We start from the raw sequence: 20,920 nt of genomic DNA, 5'->3' as shown, positions 1-20,920 counted from the left end.
ATCTGAGTCAATGAATGATGAAGCAGAGTTTGTACTTTTGGCCAAAATGTAATTTAAGGTGCTCCAAAGCTTTTTAACTATCATTCTTCTTATCATGCATCTTTGTTTCATAGTATTTTCTTCTTATTTTTGTTTAGTCACATGATTTCTCAATTTACAGCATGTTAGCCAATCGGCTGTGCAGCTAGACTTATTTGCCATTCCTTTTCCCTCATCAATCAACCATACAATGTTTCAATTTCTCATCAATCTACAGGGTTTTAACAGTTTTTACAGTAATTGCCTTAATAGGCGCATGCTTATTAGTAACTGGAATAAGCTATTTATTTTGTTAATGTGTCAACTGCAGCGTCTGGTTGCCCCTCGTTACACACCACAGATCTTCCACGTAGGAATCACTACAACACTTATTATATGACCTCTTATACACTATATTAGGCCCAGCCTTTGAAACTTTGGTTTTCCTAGATATGGCTACTATATAATGATCACTAAATCCAATGGATTTGGATACTGCTTTAGAGCAGATTTATGCAGCATTAGTGAAGATGTGATCAATACATGTGGATGATTTTATTCCTGTTGTTTGTAAATACCATGGTAGTTGACTGATAGATAACCTGAACCAGGTTGCAGGCATGGTTACAGTTTGAAGCTTTTTCTTGAGTGAGCAGCCAGTCAATATTTAGATCACCCAGAAAATATACCTTTGTTGATACCACATATATTATCAAGCCTTTCACACATATTATCCAGATACTAACTGTTAACACTTGGTGGTCTGTAGCAGCTTCCCACCAGAACAGGCTTTAGATGAGGCAGGTGAACCTGTAGCCAATTACTTCAACAGCATTTGACATGAGATCCTCTCTAAGCTTTACAGGGTTGAGATCTGGTGACTGTGCCGGCCATGGTATATGGCTTACATATTTTTCATGCTCATCAAACCATTCAGTGACCACCCGTGACCTGTGGATGGGGGCATTGTCAACCCTTGGGGGCATAGCCATGCTAGACAAAATAATGGTCTACCCTGCATTTTAATACATGACCCTAAGCATGATGGCATGTTAATTGCTTAATTAACTCAGGAACCACACCTGTGTGGAAGCACCTGCTTGCAATATACTTTGAATCCCTCATTTACTCAAGCGTTTCCATTATTTTGTCAGTTACCTTTGGCAAAAATATATAAAATATATCATTATACAATATACATATAAATTAATTAGTCCATTTGTAGTGAAAGCTTATCTAGGCCTAACTTGGGAGATACAAGGTGACTACTCATCTTCTACCATTAACCCCTTTCAATGATACAAAATGATGAGGGCTCAAGACATGTAAATGATGTCAACCATGCATATAAGTGTATGAGGTTATCTAGTCCCTGGACCATGGAGTTGGTCATGCAGAACTACACTACCCATGAACACTTTCTGCTGAGTTTCTACCACAGACGTAGATATAGGACTCTAGAGCCCAAAAGCCTGTTTTAGCATGGGCAGAGCCACTGAGTACTTTCACGATTTTGAAGTAGTCAACTGGCTGGGACTTCCTATGGGTTAACTTCTTATGGCTGGGGGCAGTATTGAGTAGCTTGTATGAATAAGGTGCTCAGAGTAAACTGTCTGCTCCTCAGTCCCAGTTGCTAATATATGCATATTATTAGTATTATTGGATAGAAAACATTGAAGTTTCTAAAACTGTTTGAATGATGTCTGTGAGTATAACCAGAACTCATATGGCAGGCAAGAACCTGAGAAAAAAATCCAAACAGGAAGTGGGAAATCTGAGGCTTGTAGGTTTTCAACTCAGCCCCTATTAAAGATACAGTGGGATATTGGTTGTTGTACATCCTAAGGCTTCCACTAGATGTCAACAGTCTTTAGAAACTTGTTTGAGGCTTCTACTGTGAAGTGAGGCCGAATGAGAGGGGAATGAGTCAGAGGTCTGGCAGAGCGCCACACACTGGTCACGCGCATTTCACATGAGAGGGAGCTGCGTTCCTTTGCTTTTCTACAGACATAGGAATTCTCCGGTTGGAGCGTTATTGAAGACTTATGATAAAAACATCCTAAAGATAGATTCTATACTTAGTTTGAAATGTTTCTACGACCTGTAATATAACTTTTCGTCTAACGTTCGGCTGGACCTGAATGTGCGTTTGGATTTGTGCACTAAACACCCTAACAAAAGAAGCTATTTGGACATAAATGATGGACACTATCGAACAAATCAAACATTTATTGTGGAACTGGGATTCCCTGGAGTGCATTCTGATGAAGATCATCAAAGGTAAGTGAATATTTATAATGTTATTTCTGATTTCTGTTGACTCCAACATGGAGGATATATTTATTTGTTTTCTGAGCGCTGTTCTCAGATTATTGCATGGTTTGCCGTTTCCGTAAAGCTTTTTTGAAATCTGACACAGCGGTTGCATTAAGAAATATATCTCTAATTCCATGTATAACACTTGTATTTTCAGCAACATTTATGATGAGTATTTCTGTAAATTGATGTGGCTCTCTGCCAAATCACCGGATGTTTTTGGAACTACTGAACGTAACGCGCCAATGTAAACTCAGATACATGAGATACAGATACATGTATTGTGTAACATGAAGTCCTAGGAGTGTCATCTGATGAAGATTATAAACGGTTAGTGATCAATTTTATCTCTATTTGTGAGTTTTGTGACTCCTCTCTTTGGCTGGAAAAAATGGCTGTTTTTCTGTGGCTTGGCTCTGACCTAACAATCGTTTGTGGTGCTTTCGCTGTAAAGCCTATTTGAAATCGGACACTGTGGTGGGATTAACAACAAGATTACCTTTAAAACGGTATAAGATACTTGTATGTTTTAATTTAATTATGAGATTTCTGTTGTTTTGAATTTGGCGCCCTGCACTTTCACTGACTGTTGTCATATCGATCCCGTTAACGGGATTTCAGCCCTAAGAAGTTTTAAGGAAGGATCACATAATTCCATCCAGGTCCCCCTGAGGCATCAGCCAATGAATTATACTCCATAACTACAGGTGACAAGTAAATTGCCAACCTTGGCTTTATACTTGTTCAAACAACAGACTCTAGATGGCAGTGTGCACCCTTTGTTTGTTTGCCAACGCATAGCAGTAAAATAAAAAAGGTCTCAATGGCATGCTGCCCGTGCTGTCACAGACGCCATAATGGGACAGATATAATGATGCATTGTCTATCTAAGTCTATGGTTTCCATAGACTTGAAGCAGAACCAGCGGTATGAATGCCCAAAGTGTTTTTCATCATGAATCTGGTTCAGAAAACAGCTCCGCAGAGTGGTCACTAGCTGGCAAAGCCACAAAATCTGACTTTAAACCTAACCCGAATCACACTACTAAACCTAATGCCTAACCCTAACCTTAAATTAAGAGCAAAAACATTTTTGCTTTCATGAATTTTTAACAATATATCAAATGTTGACTGTGCAGCTGGCCTTTCTAAGGGGAAATCCCTCAGTTATTCCCCCAGGACAAGACTCATCACAATAAACCTCAACCTGCTGGGTTTGTTCGACATTGCAGCAGACGTGATGCAGTTTTGGTCAATTGTGACCGACTGATCTACAAATAATAATTAGTAGTTATTGTGACGCACGGTAATTTCTATATTTATCAGTCGGTAGTCAACTGCAATGGTGAACATTTCACATGTTAGACAACTTAGCGATGACTAACTACACACAGAATGTTAACCAAAACCAAAACAAATAATACTCAAAACACCCACAGGCACGCGCACACACATAACTGTCCGTTCTGGTGGGTGATAGGACACGGATCATTACATTCATGTTAGGACACCACCAAATCACTTTCATGACTGAAACACACATTACCTATCCAACTGAAACGTCGTTTCCCTATGTGAGAAGAACGTTTGCTGCAGTATCCAGCATCCGTGTTATATGATACAGCACAAAACCAAGCATGATGCCAACACACAGCCCCTTCCCCTAAGATGTCACTTGCCCCTGTGATTTCACTCACTACCTCACATCTTTCTACAGCCTGTCCTACTCCAAACCTTTTCCTAACCCATTTCCCAACAGCTCAAAAACCCAGTCCAGCATTGAATGTACCCCAGCCATGCCAGCGTGTGCAACATGTGTGTACATACATCTGTGTGTGCGTACAAACGTGTGTGTGCGTACAAACGTGTGTGTATGTCTGTGTGCATACATATAGGATCTGTGTTTGTGTGTGAGTGTGTAGAGTACATAGGGTCATATTTACTGAAAGCTGCGGCTGAGGCCTGGTACTGGCGGCCCTCTGAGCCCGCGTCCATGGCCAGGTCATAGGAGCCCTCTAGGGCCCCTGCAGCACCGGAGGCCTGGGGCCAGCCCTGCTTCACCAGCAGCACTGTCCCAGACACAGACACAGAGAGATTACACACACACACACACACACACACACGCTCACACACACATACAATAGAACACAGAGACACAGAAGACAGACATGGATAGATAGTAATAGAACACACACCGCATGCAAATGAACTCACACAAGCACTCACATAGAGAATACACACAGAGTAAACAGTACACATACAGTCACTAGAGAAAGTCTACACACCCCTTGCAGTCTTAACATTTTTCTGCCTTGAAATTATTATTATTTTTAAAATGTAACAAATTATAATTTTCCTACCAATCTATAGAACTTACTCTACATTTTCAAAGTGAAAGAAAAATGATAAAATATTTTCTGGTATTGTAGTGGCAGCATCATGTTATTGGTATGTTTGTCATTGGAAGGAAACTGGGGAGTTTGTTAGGATCAAAATAAATATGAAAGGAGTAAACCCCAGATAAAAAGTTAGAGGAAAACCTGCCTCAGTCTTCGGAATACCTAACCCTGGGATTTTTCAGCGGGAAAATTACAAATGTTTATGCCAAAGTCACACCAGAATGGTGTTGAGTGTTCCTCAATGGTCCAGTCTCAGTCCTGACTTTAACCTGCTTGAAAATCAGAGATAATTTGAATGTTGCTGTGAATCAATGACTCCCAAACAAGTTTACTGAGCTTGAGCAATTTTGACAAAAACAATGGATATATGTTGCCCTAAGAGTTTTGCAAAGTTTGTTGAATCGTATTCAAAATGATTCACAGCTGTAATGGCTGCCAAAGGTGCTTCCACCAAGTATTAACTCTGGGGTGTGAAGACATACGCAATCAATACATCTTTGTTTTATAATTTGTATTAATTAGGAAAATGTTGTATAATTTATATTTAACTTTGAAAGTGGAGTACGTTGTGTACATTGGTAGGAAAACATTTTCAAATACATTTTTAGATTACATTTTAAGGCAGCAAAATGTGAAGACTATGTAGACTTTCACTAGAAACTTTACACACACACAGTACAGAAATAGAGTACATACACAAAGTGTGCACACACAGAGAGTACACACACAGAAAGTACACATATACAGTAGAATACATAACGTTTCACACAATCAACACACACACACTCCTCTATTGCAGAACTTGGGCTTAGTTTTGGACGTATTTTCTTGTGTTTCATGCCTAGTAAACATGACCCAACCCAGTAAAGGCAGTGCTGCACTGCACTGTCGACGACAACATGGCACAGCTGTCCCAGCTCTCACTGACCTATTTCACTACACTCTTTGAAGCCCATCAAACCCACTGGAGCTCCAGGAGAAATGCAGTAAAACCACTACACATAACAAATATGGATCACCACCAACCACGACACAAACCACTAGCTACCACAGCTAGGGTCAATTCCATCTCAGTTCAGTCAATTCAGGAAGTAAACTGAAATTTCAGGTACATTTTTTTCTCAGAGAACCATGGATGAAATTTGAATTGAAATGTACTTACTGAATTTAAAAGGAATTGACCCCAACCCTTGTATCTACACAACCCTTCCCTCTCCATGCACAGGGGTTGAGAGATGCATTACATTGGAACTATATTCATGTGTACTAGCTAGCACAAGGAGGTGATAGAGAGACCTGCTTCTAGACATCTCAATGATAAATAGTATTACAGTATTTATGATAATAAAAAGCCAATTCAACCCCAGGTTATTTCAGTTTCACTAAGTGACAAACATCTCAAGCCATCATCTAACAACAAAGGGCAAACTTAACCAACAACCATACTAAGGCCTACATCTGAAAATCGTTTATCCAAATAAAACAGAAAATAAATTAGGAATTATCTTATTAACAATCTTTTTTGTGGCCATGGCCAACATGTACTCCCTATGACTTAACACACAGCACACACACACACACACACACACACACACTTTGGGAATCTGAACAGAACTTTCTAGAGCACTGTGTGGATGCAATATGAACAAAGCCTCTTTAGCAGCTCTACATAAGAGTACTCAAGGCATTGTGAAGGCTCTGGGGTGAAGTTTCCCATAGGTACAGGTCTTGGATCAGCATCCCCTCACCTAATCTTAACCATTAGTGGGGAAAATGCCAAACTGATCCAAGATCAGTGTCTAGGGGCAAATTCACCTTTTCCTTCCACGTTCTGAGAAGGTGCCAAGATTAGACACATGACAATGTCTAGATCCCATTCCATGAATACTGTGAATATGTGGATTGAGACGTTCTGGCGTGCTGCGGGAGTGCTGTGAGTGATGCACTCAAGAACTGTGCATGCAGGTGTTCTTACCTTTGAATAGCATGCACCAACAATCTCAGTCATGTAGTGTGTGTTCTATTACATGTGTGTATATTCTTACCTGCGGAGATAGAGTGGATTTCTAGTTTGATAAAACTGTGTGTGCAGGCTTGTCTGTGCTTATGTGCATGTCTGTGTGTGCTTGCAAGCATGTCTGTGTGTGCTTGCAAGCATGTCTGTGTGTGCTTGCGCGGATGTGTGTTTCCGCAGATGTGTGTTTCCGTGCATGTTCATGTGTGCATGTGTGTTCTTACCTTGGGGATAGCCTGGGCTGCCAGTCTGGTAGAGGTTGGGTGTGTAGGTAGGAGCCTGAGGATAACCTGCAGGATAGCCTGAGGACAGAGAATAGAAGCTATTTAGAACATCATCCACTGAGTGAGTGTGTGTGTGTGTGTGCAGCACGCGTGTGAGTGTGTATATGTACGTGAATGCACATTAGTATACAAGTGAATGTGTGTGTTGTGAGATGGAAGGACAAAGGGAGGACAGCAAAAAGACAGTGTTCCAGAGTGCCTGTGTGGAGGAGAAAAATCAGTTTATTACTCTATGGAGCCTCCATCTCCCCACATACCTGTCACAGTGATTTACAGCCCTAAACCACCCTCCTGCACCGGATTCATAAAACATATGGATTGGGCAATGTAGTGGATGCAACCCATCCACATATAATGCTCCAAAGTGGCTCAGTGGTCTAAGGCACTGCATCTCAGCGCTAGAGGCATCACTACAGACCCTGGTTCGATCCCGGGCTGTATCACAACCGACCGTGATCAGGAGTTCCATAGGGCGGTGCACAATTGGCCCAGCGTCGTTAGGGGAAGGTTTGGCCGGAGTAGGCCGTCATTGTAAAATAAGAATTTGTTCTCATCTGACTTGCCTAGGTATATAAAGGTTAAAGTAAAAATACATACATTAAGAGAGTATTCAGGTCTGTTGGGTTTTTAGAAAATGAATTAGAATCTCTTGGCTTTTTCCACATTTTTTTTTACATTACAGCCTTATTCTAAAATTGATTAAATTGTTGTTTTTATCATAAGCAAACTACACACAGTACCCCATAATGATAAAGTATACAGTTTTTGCAAATGTATTAAAAAACTGAAATATCACATTTACATAAGTATTCAGACCCTTTTGCTCAGTACTTTGTTGAAGCCCCTTTGACAGCGATTACAGTAAAAATACTTCTTGGGTATGACGCTACAATATTTTTCATCAAGGATCTCTCTGTACTTTGCTCCGTTCATCTTTCCCTCGATTCTGACTGATCTCCCAGTCCCTGCCACTGAAAACATCCTCACAGCATGATGCTGCCACCACCATGCTTCACTGTAGGGAGGGTGCCAGGTTTCCTCCAGACGTGACGCTTGGAATTCAGGCCAACGAGTTCAATCTTGGTTTCATCAGACCAGAGAATCTTGTATCTCATGGTCTGAGAGTCCTTTAGGTGCCTCTTGGCAAACTCCAAGAGGGTTATCGTGTGCCTGTTACTGAGAAGTGGCTTCTGTCTGGCCACTCTAGCATAAAGGCATGATTGGTGGAGTGCTGCAGAGATGGTTGTCCTTCTGGAAGGTTCTAAACTTCTTCCATTTAAAAATGATGGAGGCCACTCTGTTCTTGGGGACCTTCAAATGCTGGGGATGAGCATGCGCATCTTCAATATGTACCCATTGTTCCTCAGTGCATTTAACTATATGTTATAAGTAAAAGCCTTGGGTAGCGAGTTAAAACCACCCTAAGACTTAGGAAGATGTAAAACTTTCCTTTTTATTCTCTGAATTTTATTCGCCCATATAAAAAAAGTCTTATGACCGAGTATACTTTTTTAAAAATAATGTCTTTGGTGGGGTAATTGGTAGCACCGAGAAAAAAAATAAGAAAAAAAAAGCTTTATTCCATTTGAATTAGATCTGCTTTCATATTGTTGAGTAATGGATTAAAGTTCTTTATATATGTGTTGTTTGTTGTCACTTACTAAGCTTCCCAAGTATTTAATATTTTTTTGTGGTCAACTTAAAGGATTGCTGTAGATCGAGTTATTATTTTTCTCATTGCCATTATTTCTTTATTTTTTCCCCATGTTAATTTTATAACCTGAGGTTTTTTTGTATTCTGAAAATATTTTTTGCAAAGGGGACATTGAGTTCAGTATTGGTCAGGTATGTCAGGTGATGCAAATTAGTTTAGTTTAAATTCATGTTTACCAATACTGGTACCTGTTACGTTTGGGGCCTGTCTAATTTTCTGCAACTGGTTCAATACAGTACAAACAGGAGGGGGGACATCCCTGTCTTGTGCCGCTTTGTAAAGCAATATAATAAAATAATGTATTATTTGTGTATATTTTTGCTTTAGAACATTTATACAATATTTATTAATTTAGCTGGAAGTTGAAAACTTCAACATTTGAATAGAAAAGGCCATTCAAGACGATGTGAAGCCTTTTCTACATCAACAGCCATTATTGATAAATCTATATCCATTTTTTTTGCGTATTGTACGTCTTAAGAATCGGACCAGTTTTTTCAATTTTTGCCTAAAAGGACATACCCAAATCTAACTGCCTGTAGCTCAGGACCTGAAGCAAGGATATGCATATTCTTGATACCATTTGAAAGGAAACACTTTGAAATTTGTGGAAATGTGAATGTAGGAGAATTAATGTAGGAGAATATAACACATTAGATCTGGTAAAAGCTAATACAAAGAAAAAAATCCATGTGTTTCCTATTATTTATTTTTGTTTCATAATCTTTGAAATCCAAGAGAAAGGCCATAATATAATATAGGAGTCTAGACATATTTGATCTTGGCCACAAGATGGCAGAGGTGTGTGTGCAAAGTTTCAGATTGATCCAATGAAGTGTTGCAATACTGCACAATATTTTCTATCAAGTCTGCCTAAAAATGGTCAATTTATACATTTAAGTACATAACTATAGAGAACATACAAAAATGATATGGTAATATAAAATGTAAGTTTACACACTCCCAGAAATGTCATGCATAATGGATCATTAGCTTATACACTAACTTTCACACATCTAGATGGCCGGGAGGGGTGGGTGTGGAGCCAGAGACAGCAGGGCTTCAAACTGTAGAACCCAGTTCCCACATTTGAATATAAAAACTGATTTTATCGAACAAAACTATGCTACATTTTTATCCCTGGGACCCTCAGGATGACAAATCAGAGCAAGATTACTGAATGTAAGTACATTATTTACCTTCAGAGGTGAATGTATCAAACCAGTTGCCGTGATTAGTGTTTTGTTGTTGTGCACTCTATACAAACAACAAAATGGACAGTGCAGTTAGATTAACAATAATTTAAGCTTTCTGCCCATATAAGACATGTCTATGTCCTGGAAAGTTTGCTGTTACTTACAATGTCATTCTAGTCACATTAGCGCACGTTAGCAACAACCGTCCCGGTATAGGGACACACCGATCCTACGGAATCCCTAAGGAGGTTTAAACTGGAACATGTTCTTGTATTTGTTTGTACAGTAAGTGTCTATTTTTAATAAACCCAGTTTGATTAATATGTATCAAGTCTGGTAATATTTTTGCCATTCTATTGCTTATAAGCTTTGTTATTATTTTATTGTCACAATGAATTAAACTTATGGGTCTATAAATCAGCAAGGGACTCCAGATTTTCCTGGTTTTAATATAACTGAAATAACTGTTTGATACATGCAACTAGGGAGTACTGAATTAAGTGACATGTGTTGTCATGTGTAAATAAGGTGGCTACTTTGTCACAAAATGTTGAATAGATTTCTGAGAAAGCCATCCATTCCTGGTGCTTTTGTACAGGCAAATGTTTTAACCGTATCTAATATTTCATCCTGGGTGACCTGTTTTTAATGATTATTTTTTTGTCTGCTGATAGTTACTTCAGAGTTGTTGAGTCTAAGAAGGCTATAGGATCCATCCAACTGCTGATTAATTCTGATTTATATAAATGTTCATAGAAACTTATTATCAGAAATCATCATTAATCTCATTGTTGTTTCTAATTACCTCTTTTGTATCTCTACAACCCACGCCTCGTCACATTTCTCCCGCCCACACACATCCACTCTCCCATTCATATGCACAGACACATACCCACACATACACCCACTCACACCCTCTCGCCTACACACACACAGAACAATTGACTTTTGTCTTGTTCGTCCACTCACCCACCCTGTATATGCATATCTGACTCGATAGACTACTTTCCTTTCGAGCAAATCTACTTAACAACAGATTTAGAGAGGATTTTAGATGTGTTTTTCTGGATATAATTCAGCTGGCAACTGCTCTCATTTGCGTCTCCAAGTTGTTCTTTGACTTTTCCTCTAAGGGAAGCCATGGCGTGCTGGGTTCGAGTCTCAGTGTCACTTTACTCACAGATTGGTTCACTGTTGTGAATACAGTGCCTTGCAAAAGTGTTCATCCCCATTTGGTGTTTTTCCAATTTTGTTGCATTACAACCTGTAATTTAAATTGATTTTTATTTGGATTTCATGTAATGGACATACACAAAATAGTCCAAATTGGTGTAGTGAAATGAAAAAAAGTACTTGTTTAAAAGAAAATCCAGAAAATAAAAAACTGAAAAGTGGTGCGTATATATGTATTCACCCCCTTTGCCATGAAGCCCCTAAAAAGATCTGGTGCAACCAATTACCTTCAGAAGTCACATAATCAGTTAAATAAAGTCCACCTGTGTGCAATCTAAGTGTCACATGATCTCAGTATATATACACACCTATTCTGACCAAGGAGCTCTCCAAACAGGTCAGGGACAAAGCTGTGGAGAAGTACAGATCAGGGTTGAGCTATAAAAAAATATCAGAAACTTTGAACATCCCACAGAGCACCATTAAATCCATTATTAAAAAGTGGAAAGGAGGGCATTAATCAGAGAGGCAACAAAGAGACCAAAGATAACCCTGAAGGAGCTGCAAAGCTCCACAGTGGAGATTGGAGTATCTGTCCATAGGACCACTTTATGCCTTACATTCCATAGAACTGGGACTTCCGGAAGTGTCAAGAAAAAAGCCATTGCTTAAAGAAAAAAATAAGCAAAAGGCAGGTGGGAGACTCCCCAAACATATGGAAGAAGGTACTCTGTTCAGATGAGACTAAAATGTAGCTTTTTGTCAATCAATGGAAACGCTATGTCTGTCGCAAACTCAACACCCCACCATCCCCACAGTGAAACATGGTGGTGGCAGCATCATGCTGTGGGGATGTTTTCACTGGCAGGGACTGGGAAACTTGTCAGAATTTAAGGAATGATGGATGGCACTAAATACAGGGAAATTCTTGAGGGAAACCTGTTTCAGTCTTCAGGGGAATTGAGACTGGGACGGAGGTTCACCTTCCATCAGGACAATGACCCTAAGCGTACTACTAAAGCAACACTTGAGTGGTTTAATGGGAAACATTTAAATGTCTTGGAATGGTCTAGTCAAAGCCTAGACCTCAATCCAATTGAGAATCTGTGGTGTGACTTAAAGATTGCTGTACACCAGCGGAACCCATCCAGCTGGAGCAGTTTTGCCTTGAGGTATAGGCAAAAATCTCAGTGGCTAGTTGTGCCACTCTTATAGAGAAATACCCCAAGAGACTTGCAGCTGTAATTGCTGCAAAAGGTGTCTCTACAAAGTATTGACTTTGGGGGGTGAATAGAATAGTTATGCACACTCAAGTTTTCAGTTTGTCTTATTCCTTGTTTGGTTTGACAATAAAAACATATTCTTCATCTTCAATCATCTGGGTGTTTAATCAAATGATATAAAGACCCCAAAAAATCAATTTTAATTCCAGGTTGTAAGGCAACAAAATAGGAAAAATGCCAAGGGGTTGAATACAAAACTGAATTGGTCCACCCACACAGACAGCGTGGTGAAGAAGGTGCAGCAGCGCCTCTTCAACCTCAGGAGGCTGAACAAATTTGGCTCGTCAGCAAAAGCACTCAAACAGATGCACAATCGAGAGCATCCTGTCGGGCTGTATCACCGCCTGGTACGGCAACTGCTCCTCCCACAACCGTAAGGCTCTCCAGAGGGTCGTGAGGTCTGCACAACGCATCACCGGGGGCAAACTACCTGCCCTCCAGGACACCTACACCACCCGATGTCACAGGAAGGCCATAAAGATCATCAAGGACATCAACGACCCGAGCCACTGCCTGTTCACCCCGCTATCATCCAGAAGGCGAGGTCAGTACAGGTGCATCAAAGCAGGGACCGAGAGACTGAAAAACAGCTTCTATCTCAAGGCCATCAGACTGTTAAACAGCCACCACTAACATTGAGTGGCTGCTGCCAACATACTGACTCAACTCCAGCCACTTGAATAATGGAAAATTTGATGTAAAAAATGTATCACTAGCCACTTTAAACAATGCCACTTTATATAATGTTTACATACCCTACATTACTCATATGTATATACTGTACTCGATACCATCTACTGCCTCTCGCCTATGCCGTTCTGTACCATCACTCATTCATATATCTTTATGTACATATTCTTCATCCCTTTATACACACAAGTGTAAGGTAGTTGGTGTGAAATTGTTAGGTTAGATTACTCGTTGGTTATTACTGCATTGTCAGAACTAGAAGCACAAGCATTTCGCTACACTCGCATTAACATCTGCTAACCATGTGTATGTGACAAATAAAATTTGATTTGACTTTCGCAAGCCACTGTAACGGACCGCTCACTCTCTCCTGGTTACTTGGATATATATTAATCTATCGGTTTCTTCATATAACCACAATCTTGTCGGGGCAAAAGGGGTGCAACTTAATATTAGGAAGGTGTTCCTTAATGTTTTGTACACTGTGAATAGTGCACTATATACTACGCTAGTAATCTAGGCATAGAAGTGTCTTTGGTTGCATCCCAAATGGCACCCTATGCCCTATATAGTCCATTTCTTTTTACCAGGGCCCATAGAGCTCTGGTCAAAGCTAGTGCACTATATAGGGCATAGAGTGTCATTTGGGATGCATCCAAAGACACTGCAAAGCCTAGATTATAGTATAGTCAAAAAGCAATCAGATGCAAACTAAACTAAAAAGCACACAGCATTTCCCTGTAAGTGGAAAATATGGGGTATGGACGATATAGAAGAGGAACATAAAGACATATTTACTTGATGGTAGGCGGCCTATAAGCAAAATAAAGGGGTCTGGAATGTGGAGAGAATATGGAAGAAAAGGGACAATATTTATTTAAGGTTAGGCAGACCTATATATTATGAATGTATGCCTTCTCTATGCTATAATGACAGGTGCTATTGATATGACTATGAATTGTACTGATCGCATAGCAATCACACTAAACCAAAGTAGCATATTATTGGAAATAACATAGAATGCAGGAGCAGCCTGTGTGTGTGTCTCAATCCTGAGGCTACACAACACCTACGCAACCTGATCCGACAGCCCACACGCACGCACAGTCAGAGCCTCAGTATTTATACACACACACACACACTAATTAGCCCTCGTATTTATGGAACAGTGTGACTGTGGACTAATTGTGAGCAAAAGAGAATCAGCCAGAGACAATTAGAGAAAGAGAGGTAGAGAGAGAGCAGTAGAGAGAGAGCGACACTGAAAAGGAGGGAGGAACTGAGGGAGGAATGGAATAGAGGGAGGGATCCCTACTGTCAGCAGTATCTGAGAACGACAACTGCACTCCCTTGGTCTGCTGTCCCCAGGGGTGTGTGTGTACATGTGTGTCTGTGTATGTGTGTGAGCTCCTGCATATGTACCTCCTGCCTCCCTCCACACAGCATCCATAACACAAGCCTACTGCAACCACTGCAAGCGTCTGTCCTTTCTCTTAACTCCCTGATCAGCTGTAACTTAAGGATGAGCAGCAATACATTGTGGGTAGGAAGAAGCGACTAGAGAAAAAAAAAAACATTGAGAGCTGAGGGCACCTTTAAAATAATCTCTCTCTTATGAAAGCCAGTGATGTGGTAACAGCCTGGCCTATGAATCACAAGCCAAGTAACCAGCCCTGCCCTCCTGAGCCAGTGGAGGAAAACACCACCAGAGAAATCACATTTCTATTTCCACCTTTCCTGCCCTCCCTTTTTTCACCTTTCTTTGGACATACCATGTGAATTATTATTTTGTTGCACAGACAGCTCATTTGATGCATAGACTCATCCGGTGGTGGATGCACTACTTCTACATGCATATGGTTCATACATCCTAATACAGTATGTGACAGAGGCGGTGACACTGACATTTGGCTTTCGGTGACAAAACAGCCCATTATGCCAACCAGCCATTAGAGGAGCTTACTAATCATTACCATTCTACCATTCTTACTACAAGGGTTTGTTTTGTAAACAGATCACAATATACCACCACTACACCATTTCCGTACATAGGTTTTCCCCTTCAAAAATCTATTGAAGGCACCCAATCGTTTTATGACCCACATTAGTCTGCTTAATGGGGAAAAGGGGAGGAGGGACTAAGAAACTGCAAAGTTTGTATCAGTGGGGACACCTTCAATGCTGCACTGTCCTTGTAAAACGAAAAACAATTAATCTCCATTGTAAACCCAGTCATGGGGATGACAGGAGAGAAAATGGAAAGCAACTCAAATGAATTAAAGCGCAAAAGAGAGTAAGTAATTTTATTTTTTTCAGAAAGAGAGCAGGGAAAGGATATGGAGTGGAGTCCGAAATTATTGACACCCTTGATAAAGATCAGCAAAAATTACTGTATAAAATAATTCAATTACTGAGCTATACTTTATGCTAAAAATATATCATACAATACTAGTACTCAGAGAAAGATTTTGTTTAGAAAATAATACTTTTCTTTTCGAAAAGGCAGGTCAAAATTATTGACACCCCTGTTTTTAATACCTCGCCTTGGGAGGATACCGACCTCGCCTTCAAGTTTTTATTGTCACATGCACAAGTACAGTGAAATGTCTTTCTTGCAAGCTCTTTCCCAGCAATGCAGTAATCAATATCAGTAGTACTATACAAATAAAAAAGTTAAGTAGAACGCAAAAAACACGAGAAAATAAGCAAGCTATATACAGAGTCAGTTCCAGGGTCAGTGCCAAAACCATATTTACAATGTGCAGGGGTGGTAGACTGGTAGCGGTAGATACAGTGCCTTCAGAAAGTATTCACACTCCGTGACTTTTTCAAAATTTTGTTGTGTTACAAAAGTGGGATTAAAATGGATTACACAAAATACACTAATGTCCAAAAAACTCTAACATTTGTAAAAACATTTACGAAGAATAATACACTAATATGTCTTAGTATTCAACCCCCTGAGTCAATCCAAGTTAGAATCACCTTTGGCAGCGATTACAGCTGTGAGTCTTTCTGGGTAAGTCTCTAATAGCTTTCCACACATGGCTTGTGCAACATTTGCTCATTATTCTTTTCAAAATTCTTCAAGCTCTGTCAAATTGGTTGTTGATCATTGCTAGACAACCATTTTCAGGTGTTGCCATAGATTTTCTAGCAGATTTAAGTCAAAACTAACTTTGACACTCAGGAACTCCATTGTAGATTTGGCCTTGTGTTTTAGGTTATTGTGCTGCTGAAAGGTGGATTCATCTTCCAGTGTCTGGTGGAAAGCAGACTGAACAATGTTTTCCCCTAGGATTTTACCTGTGCTCAGCTCCATTCGGTTTATTTTCTATCCTGAAAAACTCCCCAGTCCTTAATGATTACAAGAACACAATATGGAGAGTGGTACTCAGTAATGTGTTCGTGTTGGATTTGCCCCAAAAGATAACATTTTGTATTACAGACAAAAAAGTGAATTGCTTTGCCACATTTTTTGCAGATGACTTTAGTGCCTTGTTGCAAACAGATGCATGTTTTGGAATATTTTTATTCTGCACAGGCTTCCCACTTTTCACTCTGTCAATTAGGTTATTATTGTGTAGTAACCACAATGTTGTTGATCCATCCTCAGTGATCCTATTACAACCATTAAACTCTGCAACTATTTTAAAGTCACCATTGGCCTCATGGTAAAATCTCTGAGCGGTTTCCTTCCTCTCAGGCAACTGAGTTAGGAAGGATGCCTGTATCTTTGTACCCATCTGCCAATAGGTGCCCTTCTTTGCAAGGTATTGGAAAAACTCCCTGGTCTTTGTGGTTGAATCTGTTTGAAATTCACTGCTCGACTGAGGGACCTTACAGAAAATTGCATGTGTGGGGTACAGAGATGGGATAGTCATTCAAAAATCGTGTTAAACACTGTTATTGCACACAGAGTGAGTCCATGCAACTTATTATGTGACTTGATAAGCACATTTCTACTCCTGAACTTATTTAGGCATGCAATAACATAGGGGTTGACTCAAGACAGTTCAGCATTCATTTGTAATACATTTGTAAACATTTTTAAAAACATAATTCCACTTTGACATTATGGGCTATTGTGCGTAGGCCAATGATAAAAAAAATCTCAATTTATTCCATTTTAAATTCAGGCTGTAACGCAACAAAATGTGCCACAACAATACTTGAAAATCAAAGACCAGTGGTGGGTTTGGCGTCGAAATGACAATGCATAAGCAGAAAATAACCATATACCTGTAAAATATGGTGGTGGATCTTTGATTTTCAAATATTGTGGTGGCAACACCATGTTATGGGTATGCTTGTCACTGGAAGGGACTGGGGAGTTTGTCAGGATCAAAAATATGAAAGGCGCTAAGCCCGGGTAAAATGTTGGGGGGAAAACCAGTCATAGTCTGCTGAAAACCTAACCATGGGATACAGTTATATTTTTCAGTGGGACAATTACAAACGCGTTCCAAGAGGTATTGAGTGCTCCTTAATGGTCCAGTCTCAGCCCCGACTTAAATCCTGCTTGAAAATCAGAGACAAGGTTTGAACATTGTTGTCCGTCAACGATCCCCAAACAAATTTACTGAGAATATGTTACCGTAAGCGTTGTGCAAGATTGGTAGTATCTGTAATGACTGTCAAAGGTGCTTGGAGACATGCAATCAATACTGGTCTATTTGTTTTGTTATTGTTATTATTATTATTTGCAAGATTTTCTATAATTTGTCTTTCACTTTGAAAATGTGGAGTAGGATGTGTAGATCTGAAGGGAAGAAATCTAATGTATTCCTATTTTGATGTCAAGGCAGCTAAATGTGAAGACTATGCAAAGGGTATGTAGACTTTCATTAGCGACTGTGTCTAGAACGTGAGTTTAATCCCTGACGAAGCATTATTGTTTTTATAGATTGAACGGAAAGACAATGTGTTCCATTGAGCCCATTTCAGCCATTACTGGTGTGTTTGAGAGGTCACATTTGAGAGGTCAAATGTTTCCGCTGTCGTTACATTAACGGTAAAAAAAATAAAAAATAAAAAGAATGGCACAAGCAAGAGTGGGAAAGTGTCAAATGAAAGCAATCAATCCAGCGAGATTTAAGTGACAAGTGGATTTTGCACCCCTCAAACACAAGAAATAGGTGGGCGGGGCATGCGCATTCCTGCACACATGCATACACACACAGTATTGGTATGGCATTGATGCTGTTATTGCTGATGTTGATTTGGCACTCACCTGCGTATGCTATGTTCTTAGGGTTGCCGTACGGTGTCCCGGGCTGGACAGGACTGTACACAGGATTCATGTTGGAAGATAGTCTACCCTTACTGCAAGGAGAACAGATAGAGAGAGAGAGACCGAGAGACAGAGCGAGATATAAACATATGGTGAGAAGAAAGTCATGGCATTCAATGATTATTCATTGAGAATATGCATAAGCTCAGAGGTCTCCATCTTGGAAGTGTTCCATAGCCAGCTTAAAGACATCTGACATCTGAAAAACTAAAAGGTACTAAAAACTACCGTTAAACTCACAATATTGTAGCAGGTCTGATTTTGAAAGTTGTTTTTTTCGATGTTCGTGAGAAGGCAGCAATTTATTTCCGCAGGATAAAAGTAAATCAGGTAGAAAATGCGAAAGCATACAATACAATTGTTGCTAAATAAAAATGAGTAAAATACAAATATTTCTGTATTGAGTATTATGGTATTTCTTACTGTTTTGAACATCTTCAACAGTCACATAAGAAGACACTAGCACAAACATGACTGACATACTAGGACATTCTTCAACCTGAGCTCATTTGTTTGCAACACTTTTCTCCACCTCTTTCTCAACCTGTTTCCACCACCCATCTCTTTCACACGCATGCAAGAACTGAACCACACACATACTCTCCGTCTCTCTTGACAGCCATTCATATTTAGCTCGTTCAAGATTTCAAAGAAGGTTCGTGAGACTACTCGTTCTCTCTCACACACACACACACACACACACACACACACACACACACACACACACACACACACACACACACACACACGTCTGCAGACGACACAACAGTTGCAGGCTTGATTACCAACAATGACGAGACAGCCTATAGGGAGGTGTGTAATGTCAGGAAAAAACTCTCACTCAACATCAACAAAAGGAGATGATCATGGACTTCAGGAAACAGCAGAGGGAGCACCCCCCTATCCACATCGACGGGACAGTAGTGGAGAAGATGGAAAGTTAAGTTCCTCGGCATACACATCACGGACAAACTGAAATGGTCCACCCACAAAGACAGCATGGTGAAGAAGGCGCAATAACGCCTCTTCCACCTCACAACCTCAGGAGGCTAAAGAAATTTGGCTTGTCACCTAAATCCCACAAACTTTTACAGATGCACAATCGAGAGCATCCTGTCGGTCTGCACAACGCATCACCGGGGGGCAAACTACCTGCCCTACAGGACACCGACAACACCCAATTACACAGGAAGAACAAAAAGATCATCAAGGACAACCACCCGAGCCACTGCCTGTTCACCCTGCTATCATCCAGAAGGCGTGGTCAGTACAGGTGCATCAAAGCTGCGACCGAGAGACTGAAAATCAGCTTCTATCTCAAGGCCAACAGACTGCTAAACAGCCATCACTAACAGAGAGGCTGCTGCCAACATATAGACCCAAATCACTGGCCACTTTAATAAATGGGTTTAATAAAAGGTATAATGTCACTTTAATAATGTTTACATATCCTACATTACTCATCTCATATGTATATTATCTTTGGGATAGGGGGCAGCATTTTCACTTTTGGATGAATAGTGTGCCCAGAGTGAACTGCCTCCTACTCAGTCCCAGATGCTAATATATGCATATTATTAGTAGTATTGGCTAGAAAACACTGAAGTTTCTAAAACTATTTCAATGATGTCTGTGAGTATAACAGAACTCATATGGCAGGCAAAAATCTGAGAAAAAAATCCAAACAGGAAGTGGAAAATCTGAGGTTTGTAGTTTTTGAACTCACCCCTATCGAATACAGTGGGATATCGGTTATTTTGCACTTCCTAAGGCTTCCACTAGATGTCAACCACATGTGAGCAACCTGCGTTCCATGGCTTTTCTACAGACAATGGAATTCTCCGGTTGGAACATTATTGAACTTTTATGATAACATCCTAAAGATTGATTCTATACTTAGTTTGACAAGTTTCTTCGACCTTTAATATAAAATGCTCAACTTTTCGTCCGACTGGATCAGATCGCGCTTTTGGGTTTGTTTACCAAACGCCCTAACAAAAGAAGCTATTGGACATAAATGGACATTATCGAACAAAACAAGCGTTTATTGTGGAACTGCGATTCCTGGGAGTGCAATCTGATGAAGAACAAAAAGTGAATATTTATAATGATATTTATGAATAATGTTGACTACCCAACATGGCGGATATTTCTCTGGCTGGTTTGGGCTCTGAGCGCCGTTCTCAGATTATGCTTTTCCTGTAAAGTTGTTTTTTTATCTGACACAGCGGTTGCATTAAGGAGAAGTGTATCTAAAGTTCCATGCATAACACTTGAATTTTCATCAACATTTATAATGAGTATTTCTGTGAAATTGTGGCTCTCTGCAATATCACTGCATGTTTTGGAACTACTGAACGTAACACGCCAATGTAAAATAAGATTTTTGGATATAAATATTTACTTTACTTTGTATTGTGTAACATGAAGTCCTATGAGTGTCATCTGATGAAGATCGTCAAAGGTTAGTGATTCATTTTATGTCTATTTGTGCTTTTTGTGACTCCTCTCTTTGGCTGGAAAAATGGCTGTGTTTTGGTG

The 20,920-nt window shown here is 39.9% G+C and overlaps 1 protein-coding gene across 2 annotated transcripts in view; it reads right to left on the bottom strand.

Moving 5' to 3' along the window:
- Window positions 1-20,920, bottom strand: part of LOC112258031 (protein FAM168A-like) — a 67,554-nt gene that overhangs the window by 18,866 nt on the left and 27,768 nt on the right. The window contains exons 2-4 of one of the 2 annotated variants that reach the window (XM_042326939.1): window positions 18,320-18,411; window positions 6,971-7,048; window positions 4,277-4,402 (exon numbers count right to left, since the gene is read on the bottom strand). In XM_042326939.1, coding sequence (XP_042182873.1) covers window positions 4,277-4,402; window positions 6,971-7,048; window positions 18,320-18,389 — 274 coding nt within the window. In that variant the 5' untranslated portion in view covers window positions 18,390-18,411. The remainder of the gene's footprint in view (window positions 1-4,276; window positions 4,403-6,970; window positions 7,049-18,319; window positions 18,412-20,920) is intronic. The other variant, XM_042326940.1, reaches the window with a different exon arrangement.

Source organism: Oncorhynchus tshawytscha, linkage group LG09, assembly GCF_018296145.1.
Source record: "Oncorhynchus tshawytscha isolate Ot180627B linkage group LG09, Otsh_v2.0, whole genome shotgun sequence".
NCBI lineage: Eukaryota > Metazoa > Chordata > Actinopteri > Salmoniformes > Salmonidae > Oncorhynchus > Oncorhynchus tshawytscha.
Note: the sequence above shows the minus strand (reverse complement) of the source record. Positions and strands in the feature narration are given on the sequence as shown.